This window comes from Diabrotica undecimpunctata, chromosome 8, assembly GCF_040954645.1.
Source record: "Diabrotica undecimpunctata isolate CICGRU chromosome 8, icDiaUnde3, whole genome shotgun sequence".
NCBI classification, from domain to species: Eukaryota; Metazoa; Arthropoda; class Insecta; order Coleoptera; family Chrysomelidae; genus Diabrotica; species Diabrotica undecimpunctata.
The window spans coordinates 72,794,588-72,818,962 of NC_092810.1; the positions used below are offsets into that span (position 1 = coordinate 72,794,588).

At 31.7% G+C, this 24,375-nt stretch overlaps 1 protein-coding gene across 3 annotated transcripts in view; it reads right to left on the reverse strand.

Annotated features, from left to right (window-relative positions):
- Window positions 1–24,375, reverse strand: part of pcm (5'-3' exoribonuclease pacman) — a 160,287-nt gene that overhangs the window by 48,211 nt on the left and 87,701 nt on the right. For all 3 annotated transcript variants that reach the window (XM_072540490.1, XM_072540489.1, XM_072540488.1), the window contains exons 12-15: window positions 24,020–24,302; window positions 20,631–20,820; window positions 20,114–20,417; window positions 6,298–6,986 (exon numbers count right to left, since the gene is read on the reverse strand). In XM_072540490.1, coding sequence (XP_072396591.1) covers window positions 6,298–6,986; window positions 20,114–20,417; window positions 20,631–20,820; window positions 24,020–24,302 — 1,466 coding nt within the window. The remainder of the gene's footprint in view (window positions 1–6,297; window positions 6,987–20,113; window positions 20,418–20,630; window positions 20,821–24,019; window positions 24,303–24,375) is intronic.

The window sequence follows — 24,375 nt, forward strand, 5'->3', positions numbered from 1 at the left end:
AGTATCGCATCACTTATAAAATTACAAATATTTCTGACAGCATTTGGTTCATTTAAATTATTTCTTTCTGGCCCTTAAGAATATTAAGGCTAGAATAAATATTAAAAATAAATTTGTATATACAGCTTATTGTTTGAAAAAAAATGTCTATATAAAAAATGCTATTTTGTCTAGTTTTTATATTATCAATCTTTATTTTACTTTTGTAAAAAGTATACAGTTTGTTTAATTTAAAATTTGGTATTAAATATTGAATATGGAAGGTCGTGACAACATAAATCTAAATTTAACGAGAGATCAAGTGGTTAGAATAATTTCCCTCATTGAAGACGGAAGGAGTCAGAGATATGTGGAAAATTTAGTGGGTGTAAATCAGTCGACAGTATCACAAGTGGTAGTAAGGTACCGAGAGACTGGTCTTTATGAAAGACGAGCTGTAACAGGTCGGTCAAGAGCAACTACGCATGTGGACAATAGATTTTTAGTCCTTCAAGCTTTGCGTCGAAGACACGTGACTGCAAGTCAACTTCAACATGACTTAACCAAGACTCGAAATGTACGTGTGTCTTCAGAAACTGTTAGGCACATCTTAAGACAGTCTGGAATTAGGGCCAGAGTAGCTGCCACTGCCCTGAGACTTACAAGGGAACACGTCTAACATTTGCAAGGGAGCACGTAAACTGGAATATCGACGACTGGGATAACATACTCTTTACGGATGAGTCAAGATTTTGTTTATACACTTCGAATCGAAGAATACCAGTTTATAGACGAGATGACGAGCGTTATTTTCAATGCAACCTAAGACCGGCGACAAACTTTGGAGGAGGATCTATTATGCTCTGAGGCGGAATATCTCTTAGGGGTCAAACCGAATTGGTACAGCTAGATGGAGGATCCTTAACTGCTGATAGGTACATTAGAGAAATTTTGGAGATGCATGTTGTTCGTTACGCCCCATTTATAGGTAATGACTTTGTTTTAATGCATGACAATGCACACCCACACGTCGAAAGAATCGTTACCGAGTACCTTCAAGAGGTAAATTTACAAGTTTTGAATTGGCTAGCGCACAGCCCGGACTTAAATCTAATAGAACATGTTTGGGACCATCTTTACAGAAGGACGAGATCTGGTAATGTGACGCCAGCTAATCTTCAGGACCTGCAACGGTTGTTAACCGTAGAATGGGATAATATCGATCAAGATTATCTAAGAAGATTATTTGGAAGTATGCCACAACGTTGTCTAGATGTTATAAGAACTAGAGGAGGCAATACGTCTTACTAAATTATCATTACTTTTGATATTTATTTTTTTATTCAATGCTGTTTGTGAGCTTACTTGTAATTTATGAAATAAATTGAATAAAATCTTTGTTTTTCGTACATTCTGCATTTTTCTTTTAATACTTGTTACGTACTTAAAAAACAAAAAAAAAACAACAGTAAAAAATCTATGTTTTAAATTATTTTGAATATAAAAATTTGCAGTTTCATAGGTGATGCGATACTTTTTTGGCGGAGTGTTTATATATATTTTTACTATTAACTCGCATTAACCTTAATATATATATATATATATATATATATATATATATATATATATATATATATATATATATATATATATATAATGAACCAGAAGTATTTGCTGACAACGTAAGGAAGTAAACGTTAAATAGTTAAATTGCTGCAAACCCACTATTTAACGTTTACTTCTTTATATATATATATATATATATATATATATATATATATATATAAATATAAGAAAAAGGTTAATGCGAGTTACTAGTAACATCTCTCTCATGTCTTTCTCCTAAGCCGTATATTTCTACATAGGATGTTACTTCTTGTCCAATTTTTGCGTGAAAATTACCCCTAATAAAAGTGAGTTCCCTTGTTTTCAAAGAAATGAAATCAGCTGTTGACTTTCAATTCTAGTTTTCTGTTTATCTACCGTCGGGGCATATACTTGAATGTTGATAGGAGTGTTTTTTGAACGTAATTTTATAATCAGGATTCGTTCTGAGATCGGTGTAAATCTCGGGTACAGCAATTGCCACTTCACATAAATTCTCATGATTACCACAGGAGTATATCATTAATTCCCATAACATTTAGTTTTAAACGCTCCATCTCAGAAATTGCATTATCTAATTTTCCTACTGCATATAGACTACAACGTTCCATGCACCCATTATCTTATTCATGTTCACTTGATTTTTACTTGGTGACGGCATTGGAGGCTCCATGTTTTATTTGTTGTCTTCCTCCCCTTCCGAATCGTGGGTTCCGATCACAATGACCAGTAAATTAGTGATTTTCGTTTATCATAGCCATAATGATATATCATTAGGAACAATTAATTGGGATAGTTTCCACTGGCATTCTCCAACATAGGAGAATTTTTTTAATAGAACTTCCGCTTCGCTCTCTCATATAGCGCTACAGCCCAAATCGGGTCCTGGCCTCCCCCAGCATCCGCCGCCAAGCATCCCTTTCCTTGGCTGTTCTCCTGTTATTCAACCTTAATATTTCTTTAGATCGGTTCTCACTTCGTTTATCCACCTCTTCCTTGGTCTACCTACTGGCCGACGTCCCACCATAGTTCCACTAAGAGTTCTACTACTGTTCTGTTATTATCCATTCTTATAAGGCGATTATACAAAACTAAAACAAACAATGACGTCAAAGTAGCGACCTGGAACATCAGAAGCCTTTATGAGGCTGGAAAGCTAGCAAACGTGTGCCAAGAAATGAACAGATTGAATATAGATATTTTAGGTCTGAGTGAAGTTAGATGGCCTACTCAGGAACAACAAAAATTATGAACAAAACACTCTATTATTCAGGCAACAATGATCCAAAACATTTCAATGGAGTAGGTGTAATAATAAACGATGAATTGAGTAACGCAGTTTCAAACTTTATACCACTCTCTGACAGAGCAATGCTGTTGCAAATAAGGAGTTCTCCTTTTAATGTGAATATTATTCAGGTCTATGCACCAACCGCAGATAAGTCAGATGACATACTAGAAGAATGGTATGAAGATCTACAAAAGCTCATGAAATTGACAAAGAAAGAAGATATTAACATCGTCCTAGGAGATTTTAATGCTAAAATAGGAAGAGGGAAATTCCAAAATATCGTAGGAGAATACGGACTAGGAGAACGAAATGAAAGAGGAGAGAGACTATTAGAGTTTTGCCAGCAACACAATATGATAGCAACAAACACTTGGTTTAAGTTACCTCAACGCAGGTTATACACCTGGACTTCCCCGCTACACACAAAAGAAAGAATAATAAGAAATCAAATAGATTATGTTTTAATCAACCAACGATTTCGTAACTCCATTACAAGTACAAAAACATATCCTAGTGCTGATGCAAATTCCGACCACAACCCTGTAGTAGCAAATATTCGCACAAGAATTAAAGTAATAAAAAATGCAAAGCCGAAGAACAAACCTAATATGGAACTACTAAAAGATGTACAGATTAAAGATAAAACCACTGTAAAACTAAATGAAAAACTCTCAGAAATAGACCGAACCCAAATAAATATCCAAAATATAAATACAACTTGGCAACAAATAAAATCCATCCTCGTCAATTCTGCAAGGGAAGAAATTCCAAATACACGATTAATGGCAAAAAAAGACTGGATGACACCAGCTATTCTAAAGATGATAGACGAAAGGAGGAAATACAAAAATAAGAACACAAGCGATTACAAACGATTAAATACAGAAATAAGAAGGAAAATAAAAGAATCAAAAGAGAAATGGCTCGAAGAAAAATGTAAAGAAATAGAAGAATTAGAACATAGACATGATTACTTTAATATGTACAAGAAGGTGAAAGAATTTTCATTCATCCACAAAAAACAACATTGCCCACTGGTAAATAACAACGGAGAGTTAATTCATAACACCAAAGATAAAATAGAAGAATGGGAAAAATTTATACAACAGCTGTTCCGAGATGAAAGAATAGACATTACAATAAATAATGTCACTGAAAGCCCACCAATTCTAAAAGTCGAAGTGGAATATGCCATTAAACAATTAAAGACCAATAAAAGCCCTGGACCTGATGAAGTTTATCCTGAAATACTTAAATTGATCGAAAGTAATAACATTGATTTGTTAGTAATTTTGTTTAATACAATCTACGATACTGGGGAAATACCAGAGGAATGGTTAGAATCTATTTTTATTCCCATTCCAAAACAAGCTAACTCCAGGCGATGCGCAGATTTTAGATTAATAAGTCTTATGAGCCAAATGCTTAAAATTCTATTAAAAATACTTCACAATAGGGTATACAAAAGGTGTGAAAAAGAAGTTGGATACGATCAATTTGGATTCAGAGCCGGAATGGGGACCAGAGAGGCCTTGTTTTCATTACAAGTACTGCTGCAGAAGTGTTACGACCAACAAAAGGATGTCTTTCTATGTTTTGTAGACTTTGAAAAGGCATTTGATCGCGTAAACCATAATAAAATGTTAAATTCCTTGCAGAGCATCAACTTGGATAGCAAAGATCTCCGATTAATTAAGAACTTATATTGGAGGCAGAGTGCCAAGATTAGGATCGACGATCATACATCAAGAAATATTAGTATAAATAAAGGAGTAAGGCAAGGATGCATATTATCCCCTATGCTGTTCAATCTTTACTCGGAACTACTATTCAAGCAAGCCTTGGAAAACCTTTCCACAGGAATAAAAATTAATGGAGAACCAATATCTAGCATAAGATATGCAGATGACACTGTCCTACTGGCTGATACAGACACAAACTTACAGAGGGTTATAGACCACCTTAAGGATGCTTGTCGAGAGTTTGGAATGAAGATCAACGAAAAAAAAAACAAAAGTAATGGTGATCCAAAGAAAACAGAATATCCCCTTACCTATAAAAATAAATGGGAATATTTTAGAACAGGTAAACCAATACAAATACCTTGGCTGTTGGATTAATTGCAAGCTGGACCCAGAACAAGAAATTAAAGCGAGAATTGCTCAAGCTAGGGATAGTTTCTTTAAGATGCGCGTTCTATTCTGCGATACACATATAAATATTAAATTGAGATTAAAACTTGTAAAATGTTTTATCTGGTCTGTTCTTCTCTACGGAGTCGAAACATGGACTTTAAAAATAAAGAGCCTGAATAGAATCGAGGCATTTGAAATGTGGGTGTACCGTAGAATTTTAAAAATTCCTTGGACAGCACGAAAAACAAATGAAGAAGTACTAGCGAGACTCAATTTAGAAAAAGAACTATTGAGAACAGTCAAAAGAAGAAAAACCAGTTATTTAGGGCATTTGTTGCGCAACGAGAAATACTACATCCCTCAGTTGATAATAAAAGGCAAAATAGAAGGAAAGCGAGGAATTGGAAGAAAAAAATTGTCCTGGTTACGTAATATCAGAAACTGGACAGGACTTGGATTTGAGGAACTCTTAAGAACAGCTGAAGATAGACAAACGTTTGCCACCATAACCGCTAACCTCCATTGATGGAGACGGCACTTGAAGAAGAAGAATAAGGCGATTTGCTATAGAGGGTTCTTTGTAATATTGGTATATCTCGTAGTTAAACCTTATTCTACACATACCATTGTCGTAAATGATATGTGGGGAATAAGCTTCCGCTTCATATTTTGCACATAAAAACTGTACTTTCGCTGTTTTCGATTAATAGGGTTATACCGCCAGTGTGGTGAAACAACGGAAAGTTTCATATTAACAGAGGCACCTCTTACGTGGATCAGCATATCCTCCCTAACACTTACACTCTCCGGCAAGATTGATGCTAGTAGGCGACCAGAGACAAAAGTACACTCCTGGTTTAGAAACATATGAAATTGGTGTGATGTCGCAGACGCTGAGTCCATTTTTCGACTACCTGAGTATGGCACTTCATACCTTTGAGTAGAACAGCAACTGAAACGCCTACACACTATCAAGCGTATGGCATTAGAAAAAGTAGATACTGCGAATATTCAAACGTCAGTGGTTGGCCGGTTCATTCTACACAGAGGATGAAGTTGACAATCGAATAGAATCCATAACTTGCGCATCACCATTCCATCAACACAAAGAATCGCATGTGATACTAATTTACTTACTAACATCATTAACATTATTACATACAACATTCGACGATAAATTTAACAAAATATGAAGCACTATAATCATAATAATGTTAGTATACTAATATTATTATGATTATTAAATATAACATTATACGATAAGTTTAACAACATTTAAAACATTACCTGTGGTTTACTATCTAGTTTTTTGTTATTATCGGTTTTATAAAAATTATATCTATTATCACCATCTTTACTCTTATTACCATCAATTTGAGTTTGTAAATGATTTTGATCTAAGTGTGGTCGGTCTCTCCAATTTTCGACAATGAGCTTCTCTGGAGGATTTTGAAAATCTTCAGGTTTCATTAACTTAGGCTGAATGTTGTTATCCTGAGAAAACTTTTGTACATCTTTCACAGGAAATATTTCTCCAGTTAAACCATTCCTCTCAATATCTTCATTACCTTTATGATTACTTACAGACAAGTTGTCCTTAGGTACCTTTTCATAATTTGGAACATTTACATGTCTATTATCGTCTATTAATTTCTCATTTTGAGTTTGATTGTTGTCAAATGGATAAAATGGGCTAGGTACCACATTTCCGGGATTATTATATATGGTTGGCATTCTAAATGCATTGTTTGATGAGAAATGAGCAAACGCTGAATTAGGTTGATTGATTGGTAATTTAAATTGAGGAGGAATCATACATGGTTGAACATGTTTTTGCTGGCTAAACCACTGTTGAACTTGCGGTGGCTGGAATATCGACTGCGGCTGTGGTTTGATTAAGTTATTAAAAGTGTTGCTTTGATTAGGTTGTTCTAATCGGTTAGAGTTTGTAGCTTCTGCTTTTGCGATTAGCTCATCTGAAAAAAGAAAATGTGGTTGTTATTAAAAAAAATAATTCAACGTTGTTAAACAAAAGAAGCAGCGGATATATTCTACGATGCAGACCAGAGAACTGTTTGTACTGTTCACAAAATTTAATAAATTTATTTAATGCTAACATGTTACAACTGCGACGACTTTTGGGTGGTTGTTTATGGTATAATAAGTAGTAAAATAATAGTACTGAAACAGTACATCAGACAACAGTGATCAGAGTATCGGTCATTTCATCAGTTTTATTTTAGTTTTGTTTTATTTTCAGTACTAGTGAGATACATTCAAAAATATTTCATCTTATTCTTTTCTAAGCATTGTTAATGGGAAAATGAACACCATAAGTTATAGAACCTTGTCAAATTTTGAGTATGAGACTTGAAATTTTCCATTTCACTGTTCAGAAATATCCTGGTTGTCACAAAGTAGTTGCTCAGAATGTTCAACGTTTGCTTGCTGACGAACAGAAGAATTTGTATTCGGCATTATATTTAGAGAATTTGATGGATATAAAAAAATGTAATGATTTTTACACCTAATTGTTGCCGGTATCAAATCTTCGTCTTATTACCACGAATCAGAAACCAAACTTCAGAGTATGATATGTGTATTTCGTAATCTTCGAAACCAAAACATTCGTCCACAATCTTCGGTAGAAAAGTAATGGTATTTTTTTAAGTACGAATGGAGTTCTGTGCTGTTCTAGGACCCTGGACTAAAGATTAACGCTAAGCGATATATACATATACAAATGTATTTAAAAAAACTAAAAATAGAAACGCCAAAAATAACAATAAATTACTTTTGAAATCAAATGATACTGAAAATAAATTGGGGAAGTCTTGTGTCGAAAATTTAACTAACGTCGTAATACCTAACGACGTACAGGAGATTTTAGGCTTGGGAGACAACTTTGTAGTTCCTATTCATAATAAAAACGAAATACCTGTATCTGATATTATATGTTCGATTGAAAATTCAATTTCTAATTTAAATTCAAATTCACAACATCAAATAAGAACAAAGTGTTATAATGTTTTAACCAATTTTAAAAACAAAAATAAATATTCATTTGAAAATAAAGCATTACATAAAAAAATTCAAAAGACGAAAACCTTCTTGAGGGAAAATCCTAATGGAGTTGTACTGAAACCTGATAAAACCAACAAAACCGTTGTTATGGAATCTAATGATTACGACAATAAAATAAATCATAAATAAATAAAAGGCGAAACCACGCATAAACTTAGAAATGATCCCACCAATATTTTCCAAAAAAGAAATAATGCTTTTATTGACAGATGGGACAAAATATCATCAAATACAGCAAAATCACTTAAGCTACACAACGCTATTCTACCAAAAATTTATGGTTTACCTAAAATACACAAGGAGAATGTACCTCTACGTCCTATCGTTTCTTGCATTCAATCACCCTTCGAGAATCTTTCAAAGTTCTTAAAAACATTATTTCTAATGTCACAAACAAAAATCCTTATATTAAAGATTCCAATGACCTTATTTCTAAAATTAAAAACATTCACGTACCAAATAATTATAAATTACATAATATCTTTAGATGTCATTTCACTATACACTAACATCTCAATAAAACTTGCCACTGACACCATTAAAAAGAAGTGGAATGACATAAAAGAGTACACACAGAGTACAAGAGAACATCACATTGCAAGAGTTAACATCTGTAGAGTTAAAATTAAACTCAACATACTTTTAATGTACGGACGAAATATACAAACAAATGGATGGATGTGCAATGGCTGCAAGTATTTCTAGTGTCATTGCTCAACTGGTTCTGGAAGATTTAGAAGAATCTGTCATGAGTCATTTTGATTTTAATGTACCATTCTTCTACCGCTATATCGATGACTGTATCTGTGCTAACCCAACAAATAAAATGAACGAAATTTTAGATAAATTTAACAGTTACCATCCAAAACTAAAGTTTACTATCGAAATTGAACAAAACACAGTTAAAACCATGTGGTTTACAAAAGAAACATGGTCTTCCACGATATCTCAACTATAAATCTCATCATCCATTTTCCCATAAGAAGTCTGTAATTATAAGTCTTTTTGATAAATCTATAAAACTAACAGATCCAGAATACAGACCAACTGCAATAAAAAAAGCAAAAACTGTCCTTCTAAATAATGCATATCCCGAACATCTAATCGAAACTATTTTCAAATCAAGACTTAAATTTTACAACAATACAAATAACAATAAACCCAACAGTATCAAGACTACGTATACAACTCTTCCATATATAAAAGGTTTATCCGAACAACTAACAAATCTTTTAGCCAAACATAACATAACAGTGTCTCACAAAGGCAACAACCTTTTAAATAAATATTTCACTAAACTAAAAACACAAACCCAAAAAATCACATGTTGTTTACGAGATACCATGTATTAACTGTGAAGGTGTCTATATCGGGCAAACCAGTCAACTGCTTCAATCCAGAATTCGTTCTCACAAATATGACAAGAACAACATCACTGCGCTCACAAAAGATGAAAATGAGAAGAAGGATAAATTTGACTTCGAAAACATCAAAATTTTAAAAACCGAAAAAAACAAAAAGAAAAAGGAGATATACGAATCAATAGAAATAAAAAGAAATACCAACGCAATCAATAACAAAAAACAGTGTCCCGTTTTACGTTTTGGTAAGTTTTTTTATATATTTTACAATAACTTTTTGTTCCTAATCTTATACATTTTAGAATGTTGACAAAGGCACAGATTTTCTGCCGAAACGTTGATTTCAATGAACAATAAAATCTAGTTCCAATGCTAGTTTTAGGCTCATTTGAACTTAGTGTCATGTGATATGTCGTATGTAGCTATACGTTTATTAATAATGAGGATACATAATAATGATATGTATAGTGTTTTTTTTTGGTAGGCGCCTTGTTTGTTTTTTCTATCTGAAATATAATTATATCCTCCCCTTTCATTTGCCATGTCGCATGTTAGGATTCGTTCAGTTGTTTATTTTGTACTCAGCCAGAGGCCTTCTTTAAGTCAATAAATCAAAATTTGCCTTTTAGTTAAACTATTTTTATCTATAGTGCAATTTGGCATCTCATATGTAACTATACGTTCATTAACTGTGTAGTGCCCTTTTGGTAGTGGCCTTATTTGTTTTTTCTATCTTAATATATTCGTGATATCCTTACCTTTCATTTAACGTATCACACGATCTAATCGGACCAATAACAAAGGATATATGATGTAATTACTTTTCCCTTAGAAATGCCGCACATATTCGTTACCCCCTCTCCTTTCAAATAATGTATCATACGTCACGATCCAACAAACTCTTCTAATTCCACCACAAAACGCTTAAAAATGAGCAGAATTTAATTTTATTTAATTTTTATTGTGGTATGTGTGTGTGTGTGTGTGTGTGTGTGTGTGTGTGTGTGTGTGTGTGTGTGTGTGTGTGCGCGTGTGCGGGTGTCAGCAAAAATGTGTCATTCTCAACCTAAGCATGGTACACAGACTTGCTTGCCTTGGTATCACAGGAGCTATGAGGGGCACACCAATAGCAGCTATGGGTGCCCTACTGGACACACTCGCTATAACTATACACATAGTTAAAAGGATTTCTATCCATACATAGGCCTAACGTACCTTTTTAAGTGGGTATTTGCCCACGAGAGGGATGGGCAGAGGAAACACTCAACCTAGACTGCAGGGTTATACTTGGTACATAGACGGGTCCAAATATCCTAGTGTGGACCAGGGCAGAGAAACTCCATAGACTAGTTGAACATAACAGTGTCACACTGGTATGGGTTCCAGGTCACCAATGGATACACGCAATTAAAGAGTTAGTGCACTTGCCAAAGAGCACCACTTACAAAATACTTCGGTCCAGAGCCGACCTTGACAAAAAAACAACGTCCGCGACCAGAAAAAAGCCTGGATTCGAAAGCGACAGAACTCTCACTGGGAAAAAATCCGGCCCAACACATGGCAAAATGTATATTGGACGGACACGTGCTAATGGGACCGAAGTACTGAGGAAAACAAGTAGAAATCAGCTCAGAGATATAACAGGCTTCCTTACTGTGCATACGCCAGTCATATAACGCCTACGTAAAATGGGACTTTTTCAAGAGAATTCAGCTGCATACTCTGTAGCAGGGGACCTAAAATATTCAATCATATATTACAGGAACGCGAGTCATTACATCGCAGACGGGAAACACTTTTCGGAGACTATCAAGTAACTCCAAAATCATATGGTATCCATTCTCTATACTTGTATGAGCTTGTACAGAGTTCTACAATCCTAGAATGGATCTCATGAGTAAATGGAAGATGTATAATAAACCAACTGTCTGCAGTACGATCGGTTTAGAACAGACGGCTTCCATAGAAAAAAAAAAAAAAAAATAGGTAAATTACCGTGAGATGATGACCGGAACAACCGATGTGTAAATATTGAATAGGAGGGAAACAGAACTGATCCTTGTGGTAGGCCGTTTTGCAAGGTTCTGGATCTATTAGTTTCTCCAGTGCGGTTTATTTGGAAAGTATGTCACTTAGCATTTGGTCTATCATAATGTTGAATAATTGGTAAGGTACCATTTTAAATAAAACACCCTTTTTGCAGTATTGGTTTATGAAAGCCACTTTTGTTGTAAGTTTCTTTCGGAATCCATCTTGCGCTGGAGGGATATTTAGGTTTGCAAATACTTTATAGCAGATATTACAACAAGAGATTGGCCTGCAGCTATCCACCTATCAGGTAATGCAGGGTCTTTTCCCGGTTTAGATATTGCGTGAATTAGGCAGCTTCTGCTTAATCATTATTTGATTGTTAGATTAAAATAACCACCTACTCCTGTGGTTTATAAATTCGAGATAAATTTTGTCAACTCCTGCTACTTTTCGACATTTAATAATTAAGTTTAATGCGTGTGCTAGTTCGTCAGACTCTATGAGCTTCATAATTTATAGGCTTTGCTGTTGTGCAGCCTTGACTAATACCGAACTTCTCTCTTATGCTTTGTTTTCTATGATTGATTTGGAAAGTCTAACTATGCATTTAACTATGTCTTCCGGTTTGGAGGCCGTAAAATTTGTTATGAGGATTGTTTAAAATAGAATTCATTTTTCTAAAAAGGTTCGACAGAGTGCGGCTACTGTATGTAAAATTAAGATTCGGATTAAGAAGCATCGTGAGTATCCAGATTGTTCATATTTATCAAGTAGGCCTTTACATTCATAATTCTAGCATGGAATTTACGATTTGGTTATTCCACGTGGAATGAGTTTTTTTGCGCAGCTAATCACAAACTATAATCACAAGCTTAGTTGTTACCATTGACCTATGTTGGAATTTAGAAAAGTTCTCAAGAACTTCTCTTGTGACATTGTTAGAGCCAGGTTCGCTGATTGATATAAATTAGTGTAACAGCAGGGTACCTTTCTGTATGAATTCTGTGTGAATTGTTGAAAACTATTCTATCTTATGTTAAAGTTTACGCTAAATACGAATATGTATGTCCCCCCATCTCAACAAGTGGTACCAATTTTTATAAACAATTTTTAATAAATAAATTTTCAAATTTGATTATTTTAATTTACAACTAGTCTCATCGTAAAGTACGGCTAAAAATAAATTAAAAATGCTATATATGTTATATAAACAGTTTATAGTTTAAAAGTTATTGAAATATTTAAGTCGAGAAATCGAAGATCTAACTTTTAGGCCACATAACTTTTTACATGGTGCATTTTTATCTAGAAGCTGCACATAAATAGTAAGTTTGAACCTATTTCGACAATTTACTATTGAAAAAAATGAAAGAAACTTTATTTTTCAGTTAGTTAACAAGCAATAAACAAATAGCTTTTCGCTCTTGCAGAACCAAAAACACAAACCGTACACACAAACCTACAAATCGAGTACGTATGTCGACATAGGGTCATGAATAGGACAAAGTCATGAATTTAATGGGTTTTTAAATACAGAGCTAAGAAAAATTTGGTCTGTTTTGCTATTTAACTGTAGTACACAAATAATTGAGTCATTAGCAAGACAATTTTTGTTGAATTTGACGTAATCCATTAATGTCATTTTAATCTTTAGTGATACAGGAAGGTAGGTATTTGTTAAAAATTAACTTTTTTAAAAAAAGCTTTTTTTAATTTCCTTTATGCTTTACATTTCCTATACATGTTCTTACATTAAATATAATAAACAAGGTAATAATAACCAATAAAGTTTAATAAACAAAAAATATGGCTACTGTTATTATTGATTTAATGATGGATTTCAAAGCCAAAAAATTACATGTTAGTCTCGTAAAGACCGTCCAGACGGATATGGAAGGGTAGTCCATAGTATTAATTCAAGCAAACTTAAACTTAAACTGTTACCTAATAAAAAACCATTCATATAGTTTCATTATATATTGAACCAAGAAAGAATATAACAGTGCCAGATTGGAATGAATTTTTTGCTAATGTACCAAAACTTTTTAATAGTAGGTGATTTTAATGCCTACCTTGTTTCTTGGAGTTGCGAATTTATTGACACATATGGGAATATTTTATCTGATGCAATAAACCAATGTAGTCTTGTTTTTCTAAACAAGTAGCAGTTAAGTATATAATATAATGAAATATGGAAAGGACAAACAACAATCCCCGAAAGTTGGAAGGAGTATATTATCATCTCAATAAAAAAACACTGCAAACCGGATTCCATTCCAACCTTTTATAGGCCTATATTATTAGCTTCATGTGTGCTGAAAACCTGCGAGGGGCTTATCAAAATTCGTCTGAAGCACAGTATATTGCTAAAGAATTATTTTAGCATTAAACTGTGTCTTGAGCAATGGTTAGAGAATGAAGATATTCTACCTGACACACAACATGGTTTCAGAAAATCTAGGTCAACATTGGAAGGATTAACAGTAATTATAACAGATACTTTAGCTGGATTTACTAGTAACCTCATGACTATGGCAGGTTTCAACGATATTACAGAGGCATTTGATAACGTTAATCTAGATGTTTTAACGAATAAATTGATTTCAATTGGATTTCAACAATTAGCGAACTTTATAAGTTCGCTGCATACAGACAGAAGAAGTAACTACTACACTTAGAACTACGAACCTTGACTCCCCCAAGGCAGTATTGTACATCCAGTTTTGTTTTTATTGTATACAATGGATGCCAGTGTTAAACTTCCAGACATACGAATAATAAAATTTGTAGGTGATATTGTTTTTTATTGTACAAAGAAAAACTTTAAAACTTGTGAATATAAATTAAACAAAACTTATGACATCTTCAAGGAGTAACTGAATGAACATTATTTTACACTCTCTGACCAAAAAACAAATTCGTACAGGTGCCACTTTTTATGATCACACAACAAAATATAAAGAGTTCAGATTACCAGATGAGGCAACGATATATACAGCAGAATGTTTGCAATAAGTAAAGCTCTGAAATATATACAAGGGACTCATAGACCCAAAAGCATTTTATTTACAGATTGCAAAAGTGTCGTAGAGAGACTAAAAAATAAAAGTACGTCCAAGAACTTAAATCCTCTAGAAGCCATCTAATTAAGTAAAAAAGCCAAAATATATATATAAAAAAGCGCATAGAGCCTTAGAAATGGGCAAAAAAGAAAATTTGAAAACTTAGGGAAGACATAGCAATAAGAAATAATAATTAAGAAGAGTCAAATGTTTAGAGGCTCAACTCCTGAAAAATCACTATTAGACTCGGAATTATTATCACTGACATCACTACTACTGTCTTCCTGGAAATTAATTATTATTTAACCAAAAACTAAATCTAAAACAGGTTCTTTTTCCTTAAAAAACTTGTAATATTACTTCTAAAATATTAGAATTCATTTATATAAAATATTATAATTCATACTCGTGTAACATAGTTTCGCATTTTGTTTATATAAATATGTTTGGTAATTCGAATCGAGGACATTCATAAGGGAACAAACTTGACACGAATAAGTAAAGTGCTGACACAGGCAAGGCCAGGGCTATTAAAAGCAACAACAATCATTATCTGGAGATCAGAACTAATTTAACGTCAAGATGGCAAGTTAATGCATCACGTATTGTCAACGTCAACTAAGTACTATTATATTTAAGATAATTAACATTTTAAGAGTGTACAGTAGTGTTTAATAAATGGTTACATCAGTCAACAACACGTTATATACTACTCACAACGTTATTTACCATAAACTGTTCGAAACGTTTAGCGGTTTTACATAGTTTTTTCCACCCTTTATTTTAAAACGTTTCAAAAAATTCATCGCAAAAACGATCCACAGAACTTTAAGTCAACGTTTTTCTCAGCCAAGTATTTTTTAATAGATGCCAACACTAGTTGTATGGCATTGAGATCTGGATGATATGGAGGCAGCCTTAATGCCGAATGACCATTATTACTTAGTATTCTGTAAATTTCATAAACCTTAAATCTGGGTGTATGGCTTTGTACAATGCTGTAAAGATTGACTTTTAACATACTTTCTAAAAAAGTCAGATTCTGTTGTCTTGGCCAGTCTTTCATTGTATTCTTCGTTGAACTCATATTAGGACATTTTTCAGCTTGCACGTTGTGTTAAGAAGTGTTTGGGCAGATTTTATAATCAATCAATGTTGTCAAAAGTTAAATTAAAAAAATTAATATAAAATTACGTAAATTGGGAATCTTCCGGCGTTCTGTGTTTCTGTGTTTTTTTTTGCTGATGTATTTATTAGATTAATTTTTGATGTTTGCCTTTTCGATGTTTCTTCACATTAATACCATTTTAACGCTACAGATCTTTTAAAGGTAAGATCATTTACTTAATTGTTTCTCATATTAGATGTATTGCTAATAACACTCTTTTAGATGAACTGATGATGCTCATTAAACAGTGGGCGAAACGTCTTCATTAAATAGATAAAGTAGCACAACTCTTGTCTTTTTTATCTCCAAATTGACCGAAAACATCCCATTCACTTAAGAGTGCACTTTATATATATACAGGGTGGTCCTTAAGTAATTGTACAAAAAAAAACAGTAGATTCTACACTTTAAAATATTACGATTTAAGCCAAATTGCTTTAATAAAATGTTGATATTAAGAAAGATACAGGGTGTTAAAGTGCAAAATTAAAATTTTATTTTTCGCTATAACTTTTACGTTTCTAAATATTTTTGGACAAAATTTTACAGTTGGATGCTTTTAAGTAAAATAAATTATAATTTTATACTTACTTTAATGTAACTAATAGAGGGCGCCACATATGCCACATGTGTGGCATAAATTTGCGCTTAACTTTTTTGCTCTTTAAGTTAGCTCTATTTGTGTTAAAAAATGTTACAGATACATTATTTTTACAAAGAAAAGGTATACTTGTTAGTAACCTGGAAATTCAACCGTTTTCGAGATAAATGCATTTTATGCAGGATATGCTAAAATATGGTATCAGTAAATACAATGAAATTAGAATTAAATAGCATTGCATAAAATTGGTAAAAAAACTTACAACATGAGGTTAATCCATTAAATTTTCAAATTTACAAAACATTAAAACTTAACTTATTAAAATTATATAGTTATGTAAGTACAATATTTTAATTTTATTTAATTTTGTGCAAATTCATTATGACATTGATTATGTTGATGTTTGATTTATGTCAGAAAGACACTCGTATCTGTTTATTCTATTTTTTGTTGTTGATAACTAGCTCTTGATTGTTATTATGGTTACGTACAAAGTGGCGCCAAATATGAATATTTAAATTTTTTGAAATTATAGTATTTATAGTCAGAAAATCTAATATTAGAAAATTATAGTATTAATTTTCGTAAGACAGAATGTAATTATAGATATTGCTTAGTTTATCAATATCAGTTTTTTTATTAACGCATTGATATTTATTTATGCATACCATTTCTAAGAATTCTCTTTTATTTAATTTTAAATTTTATTTAATTTTATTTAACCAATTAAATAAAAGAGAATTCTTAGAAATGGTATGCATAAATAAATATCAATCCGTTAATAAAAAAACTGATATTGATAAACTAAGCAATATCTATAATTACATTCTGTCTTACGAAAATTAATACTATAATTTTCTAATATTAGATTTTCTGACTATAAATACTATAATTTCAAAAAATTTAAATATTCATATTTGGCGCCACTTTGTACGTAACCATAATAACAATCAAGAGCTAGTTATCAACAACAAAAAATATAATAAACAGAAACGAGTGTCTTTCTGACATAAATCAAACATCAACATAATCAATGTCATAATGAATTTGTACAAAATTAAATAAAATTAAAATATTGTACTTACATAACTATATAATTTTAATAAGTTAAGTTTTAATGTTTTGTAAATTTGAAAATTTAATGGATTAACCTCATGTTGTAAGTTGTTATACTAGTTTTATACAATGCTATTTAATTCTAATTTCATTGTATTTACTGATACCATATTTTAGCATATCCTGAAGAAGCAAATAAATTTTGCGAAAGCTTGATAAAGAACAAAGAGTTTCACTTTCCTGTCCTATTAATGACTGCAACCTCAAAATAAAACTTTATTTTATATATATATATATATATATATATATATATATATATATATTATATATATATATATATATATATATATATATATTTATATATATATATATATATATTTATATATATATATATATATATATATATATATATATATATATATATATATATATATTTATATATATATATATTTATATATATATATATATATATATATATATATATTTATATATATATATATTTATATATATATATATATATATATATATATATATATATTTATATATATATTTACAGTAGACTCCCGCTATAACGAGAACTGAAGACTAATTACCTCGTTATAAGCCGATCTCGTTATATCAGACAACAATAATATTGTGCATGCATACGAATATGTAGTTTTCTAAAACATTAACTTCCTATAGTGAAATCATTCGGAGCAATATAAGATGCTAATAAATATTGTTTGAAAGGCGTTTTTGAAAAAAAGTTGTTTACTTTTATTGTCAATGAAATACATTAAAACAAAAAAGAGTTTTTTTTTATTGTCAATAATATAGGTTTAAACAAAAAAACTGTACTTGCATTTTTCCCAACTACATAATGTATAAAGCCCATTTTCAAGGATAACATAAACTATTGCTTCTGCCATTGGAAGAATTCTGTCGTTTTTGACTGCTTTAAATTGTTCAGTATTATTCTATCATATTTTCTAAATATGTGAAACAGTTGTATTTATTGTAAAGAAGTTTATTGCGGGCGGCAGTTATATTTATTGCGGGGCCGTTTAAAAAGGTATTTATTTATAGCCACGTCCGGGCCAAAAACGTAAAAAAACACGTTTTTCAATTTTATTTTCTCTCGTTATAACCAAATTTGCCTCGCTATAGAGGGTTATAGTTCAATAGAAATTTTACGGGACATCTAATGTACCTCGTTATAAGCGAAACCTCGTAATACCGTGTTCGTTATAAAGGGAGTATACCGTATATATATATATATATATATATATATATATATATATATATATATATATATATATATATATATATGATAGGTCGGTTATCTTATCGGTATTTTTTAATATCTCGAAGAAAATTTCTCAATTGTTGGATTTCCAGTTTTTCCATTACAAGTTTTCTATTATTTTTTGGTTTTCTCCAACGAAACCCTATATCCCTCATGGCTTTTCTCAAAAATTCATGAGATCTATTGTAATTGTATTCAGTGACAAATTTTCTGTGCATTTCTTGTTGCATAAAGTGTATAACATTCGCTAAAATTTCTCGGTTTGACCGGACAAAACTTTTCAATTCAAGTTTGATTTAAATTCCATTTCACGTCACTGTCACTGTTCTTTATGCAAACTCTATCGCAGACTGTACCGACCGATGTTTATACATCGAGTTGTTTACTTCTACTGGCGTGGCAATTTTAAGAATTTCAAACTTGTTCTTAGGTTTGACAAATTGTCTCGCCCGATCTGTGCATTTGATTCTGCAAGAACGAAAAGCTATTTGCTTCTTGCTTGTTAACTCAATGAAAAAAAAAAGATTGTTCTATTGTTTTCAATAGTAAATTGTCGAAATAGATCCAAACTTTTTATGTACGTGCAGCTTCTAGAGAAAAATGCACCATGTAAAAAGTTATGAGGCCTAAAAGTAATGACTAAATCTTTGATTTCTCGACTTAAAAATTTTAATAACTTTTAAACTACAAAATTTTTATATATAACATATATACCATTTTTAATGTATTTTTAGCCGTACTTTACGATGAGACTAGTTGTAAATTAAAATATTTAAATTTGAAAAATTTATCTATTAAAAATTCTTAATTAATCTTAAGCTTAATTCTTAATTATTAAAAATATCTTGCCAGGTGAGCAAAAGTAGGAAGCTCATCTGGTAGCTATCCAGCATTCGGTGGATTGCATATGTTGTCAATAGTTATTTCGTCTACACTCACCGCAGTATGAATATCTCTTGTATAGACTAACAGTAAACTGTGCTTATATGGTTATTATCTGCTCTGTAATAGGTAGCGACTGATTAAATGGAGGTCATTGGTAGTATGTATTTCTTGGATTGTAACAACGTCAATTTGTTCTTTGTAAGGATCTGGTTAAGATACTCCGGCCATATTTATTTGACATACTCAGATTGTTGGTCCGATTGTCAGATGGTTCCAATAAAAACCGTTGTTTTTTTCTTTGTATTTCAATACCGTATTGCGATCTCACTAGATCTGCGGAGGATGGTCTAGCGGTTCTTAGGCGGTACTATATAAAATCATTAACATCAAATAAATAAAAATGATAACACAGAGTAAGTGAATATTTGAGCGTTAAATATAGTTCACAGAACTCCCAATGATTTAAGATCCATTGATAGAACCATGTATATATATATATATATATATATATATATATATATATATATATATATATAATTTAAACATATAATAAAATTATTTGTTTACCTGGCTTTCCAGTCTTTTCCACCATCAAACGTTCTCCGTAAGATATATTAATAAGGGCAGTTTTCGGCAGCAGATATCCTCTGTTTTCTGAACAATTTAACTTTAAGCCATCTCGAAATGGTTTATCAAATACAACTTCATACATAGTGTCTCTTTCGTTGTTAGTACTAGAATTCCTTATTGCGGTAACTGTCCCTTTATGTCCAAATGGAACTGAGTACCCATGCCTTACGTTAACTATTCTATCTAGAACATCAGTTTCAGTTTTTGGATCGGGTTCTATCGTACCGCTTTGAATTTCAGGCTAAAGTAAATAAAGTATTTTATAAATATTTAAACTAAACTATAGCAACTACATAAAGTAAAAGAGCTTAAGCACAAACGACCTTGAAAATTCCTGTCAAAATTATTTAACGGTAAGGCCCTAATAAACGAATATAGAATCTAGGTAAAAATACGTGATTTCGCAGCTCTTGTTTTCATTATATACTTTAAATAATTACTGTACGATACATACCCTATACAAAAATTGTGGTTTTATTTGAATATTCCTGTTTTTTACAGGTGTGTCTTTATAAGCATCTATAGTTCGTTCTAAAGCCTCAATAGTTTCTGGTTCTAAACTTTTACTATTACAAGGTTGCCTCTCTATGGAATTAATAGGTAAAGATTTTATCCACTGCTGTAATTCTTTAAATCGTTGTTCGCTGAAATCAAAGATAATTTCAAAGAACGAATACTAAAATATCAAACCACATCAGTAGAATCAAAAGACAACTATATAATAATATTATCGAATATATAAAGAAAAACACCTTAAGCATAAGGACTTCAAGTCTACTCATATTTATATTGAATACACTTACTAACTTCGACCGTAGAGCTTGGTAGAACTAACGAAATTCGGTTGTAATAATTAGCATAGAATTAACCTTAATCCACGTTGACATGGGTAGTGAATTACGAACGTGGGCCACGCTTTCGTAAGACACGTTCCGTGTAAACAAGTACATTCGTGAAATACGAAGATAAACCGCGTTGATATGGGTAGTGAATAACGAGTAAGAGTCACTCTTGGGGTAAACGAATCTTAATAACTTCACGATCGTGGTTATGCCTCGTTCGTCAAGAGAGTTTACACGGTAAATATTTGCTTCATGGCGAATATGCAGTGCTTGGTGGCAGAAGCATGTCAAGTTATGTGTGGAGTTATAGCAGACAGGATTTCATAAACTTTGGCAAGAAAAAGGAAGAAAAGGCGATGGTTTACAAAGGAGTGCGTTCAACAACGAAGTCATACTAATTTAATTAAAGACATCTCCAAGTACCCTGAAGATTCTAAAGATTTGCTTAGAATGTCGGAACACCATTTTCAATATTTATTGGAACTTGTTAGCTCCAAAATTAAAAAAAAAAACAATCTATTAATATGAGAGAAACTCTATGGGTCAAACTGAAATTGCTAGAATATTTTAGCTATTTAGAGTCCCCAAATTATCCATAAGAAAATTTATAGAAGTTTTGGATCCAGTTTGAGATGCTCTAAAAGAATTTGTCTAATTAGGTAAAAACATTACTTATTCAATAGCGGTATTGCTTTATTGCATTCTCAGTTTTATCTTTATCAGCCACTGCATTACTTTTCGATATATGACCTTCACTCTAGTTCGTATTCTCGCTGACTTTCCTTTTGCTTACTTGATTAAAAGCTACGCCATGTTTTTGTTTTACGTAGGCGTACAAATTGGAGTTATTTCCTAATGTTTTTTTAAACTTTAGAGCAAAAATTGCAGCAATATTATTGCTCGCAATTAAGTTTATTAAAATGTAACCTAAACATTGTTTTTGATCTTTTGAGTGGTGTCATTTTTCTAATTTTATTAACTACAAACACTTTAAACTATAAACACACATCATATGACATTATTTTAAGTGGATATTGACCTCGACATTGCACCACTCACAACTGTACACAGGATAACACGATCCAAAAATCAAACGAGTTTGATCTTCTCAGATCGTATTTATTATGTTGAGTCGTGAAGAGAATTTAATCTTCGTATTTCACGAATGTACTTGTTTAAAGGTCGGTACACATATACGAGCCAAACGGTATGCATACGGTATGCGAACGATATATTCGTTAATGTATTGTTGCGGTTTATTCCACGACTTCAAAGGAAGCTCGTCTTTCAGTTTGGACGGCACTTACTAGACGCAGCGAACATTTTTATTGTCTCATCAAATCGACATTGTGTGAATGACGTGTTCCTTTCTAGAGAGACGTGAGAAAACAGTAAACTGATTATTGTATATATTTTTATTTTTGTTAAACAAGTAAAAACATAAACATAAATCAGTACCCAAATTATAAATAAAATGAATCATTTCGCACATGTGTGTTCGTTGTTGATTTGTCGCTTTCCATGGATCGAGATAAGTATGCGATCAGTACGATGTAGAATATTTTTCAAGGATCTGTACGCATACGGTACGTGTACCGTTTGGCTCGCATATCTGTATGCGCACCGAGCGTGACGAAAGCGTGGCTCACGTTCGTGATTCACTACTCATGTCAACGCAGCTTTACATTCCTGCTACTTTCTTTGAATATCGCAAAATCCAAATATAACCAGCCAAGACTCCTATACTTTATTTCAACAAAACATACAGAGCAATAAATTAGTATTCCCCAGGTGATAGGTAAAAACGAGAGGATCGTATTATTGAAATTAATTACTTATACAAAATTTATTGTAATTATCACTGTATTAAAAACTATATATTATGCAAGAAGAATAAATCATATTCACCATAGAAACAGATATTTAAATTATCACTAAAAGTACAACATAAACATCAAAAAGAGAACTATCAAATCATTAAGAGTCCAATATATCGGCTATAATAGAAATGCATTTCAGGAAAAAATGTGTTTTAAAAAAACAGAGATCTCTTCTGTCCAAAACCAAACCAAACAACACACAGGAGATATCAAAGAACTGCATCTATAAAATACTTATAAATGCAGCAATTTTTATGTGGAAGAAATCGCAAGATCATTAAGTATCAGGATAAACGAGCAAAAATCATACATCAAAAACAGAGACCTCGACAGATCCCAGATATGCAAACATGTCTGGGACAATGAACACAGAGTAGAGAACAATGAACAATCATGAAAGAAACAGACAGCAAAAATAGACAAAAGAAAAAAGAGAATTTACAACAAAGCAATATTTTACCAAACAAAATTATAGAAATAAATACTTAAGTGTAAGAATAGCTGTGTTTGATTTTTTATTGCGTTCTTTTAAGGGCATTGGCGTTTTAATGTATTGGAAAATAGATATAGTCATAAAATAACCGATACAAACATCATGTACCATAAACATATTCTCTCTATTGGATAATATATGATATACATTTATATGTAAACATGCATGAAGTGTATACTATATTTTCAGCGAGAGAATATACTTTTTGACATAGAATGAGTTTTTACTTGTTATTTTGTGGCTATATTCATTTTCCATTGCTTATAAATAAGTTTTTAGAAGTTACGAGTTAATGTCACTTACAACGATATCTATAATAATTTAAAACATACCCCATTGTAATAAAGTGTATACTATCGAGATGTCCCTCCGACGTAAGATATAACGTTATTTTTGTGTACAAATATAAAATATAAATTGCAAAAAAATAGAGCTTTCAGATTCAGTGGCTAAGAAATATCCCAAATTAGTTACAAAATTTCATGCAACAGAACAATTTTTTTTGTTCTCCAGTGATATTGCACGTCATAGATTCAATGACAAGCCAATATCTCATGTTTTTAATACACCGTTTTTTCTTTTATAATAAAAATAATACATTTGAATTAAAATTTAGATTTTGACATACCTGTTTGTTGGAAATAAACTTTCAAACGTGGCATCATTGTCATAAGGCTTGTTTAAAAAATCTACTATTTCTGGAAATTTGTCAATATATTCTTTAACTAGTTCTGCAGTTTTCTCTGTGTAATACCAATAATTATATAACTTTTTCGTATAACCAGGCGTTTCCTTATTCTTTTTGTTCAGTTTTAAATCCAAACCCACATTAATTCTTCTTGCTTCAACGCCTTCACTAGCTTTAACATGAATAGAGCCAGTAATTTTTGAAAATATAATATTTGAAATACCTGAAATATTGTAGGCAATTAGTTTAATATTTTTTACACAAATGAATTTAAAAAATAAAGAGTTAAAAATCAA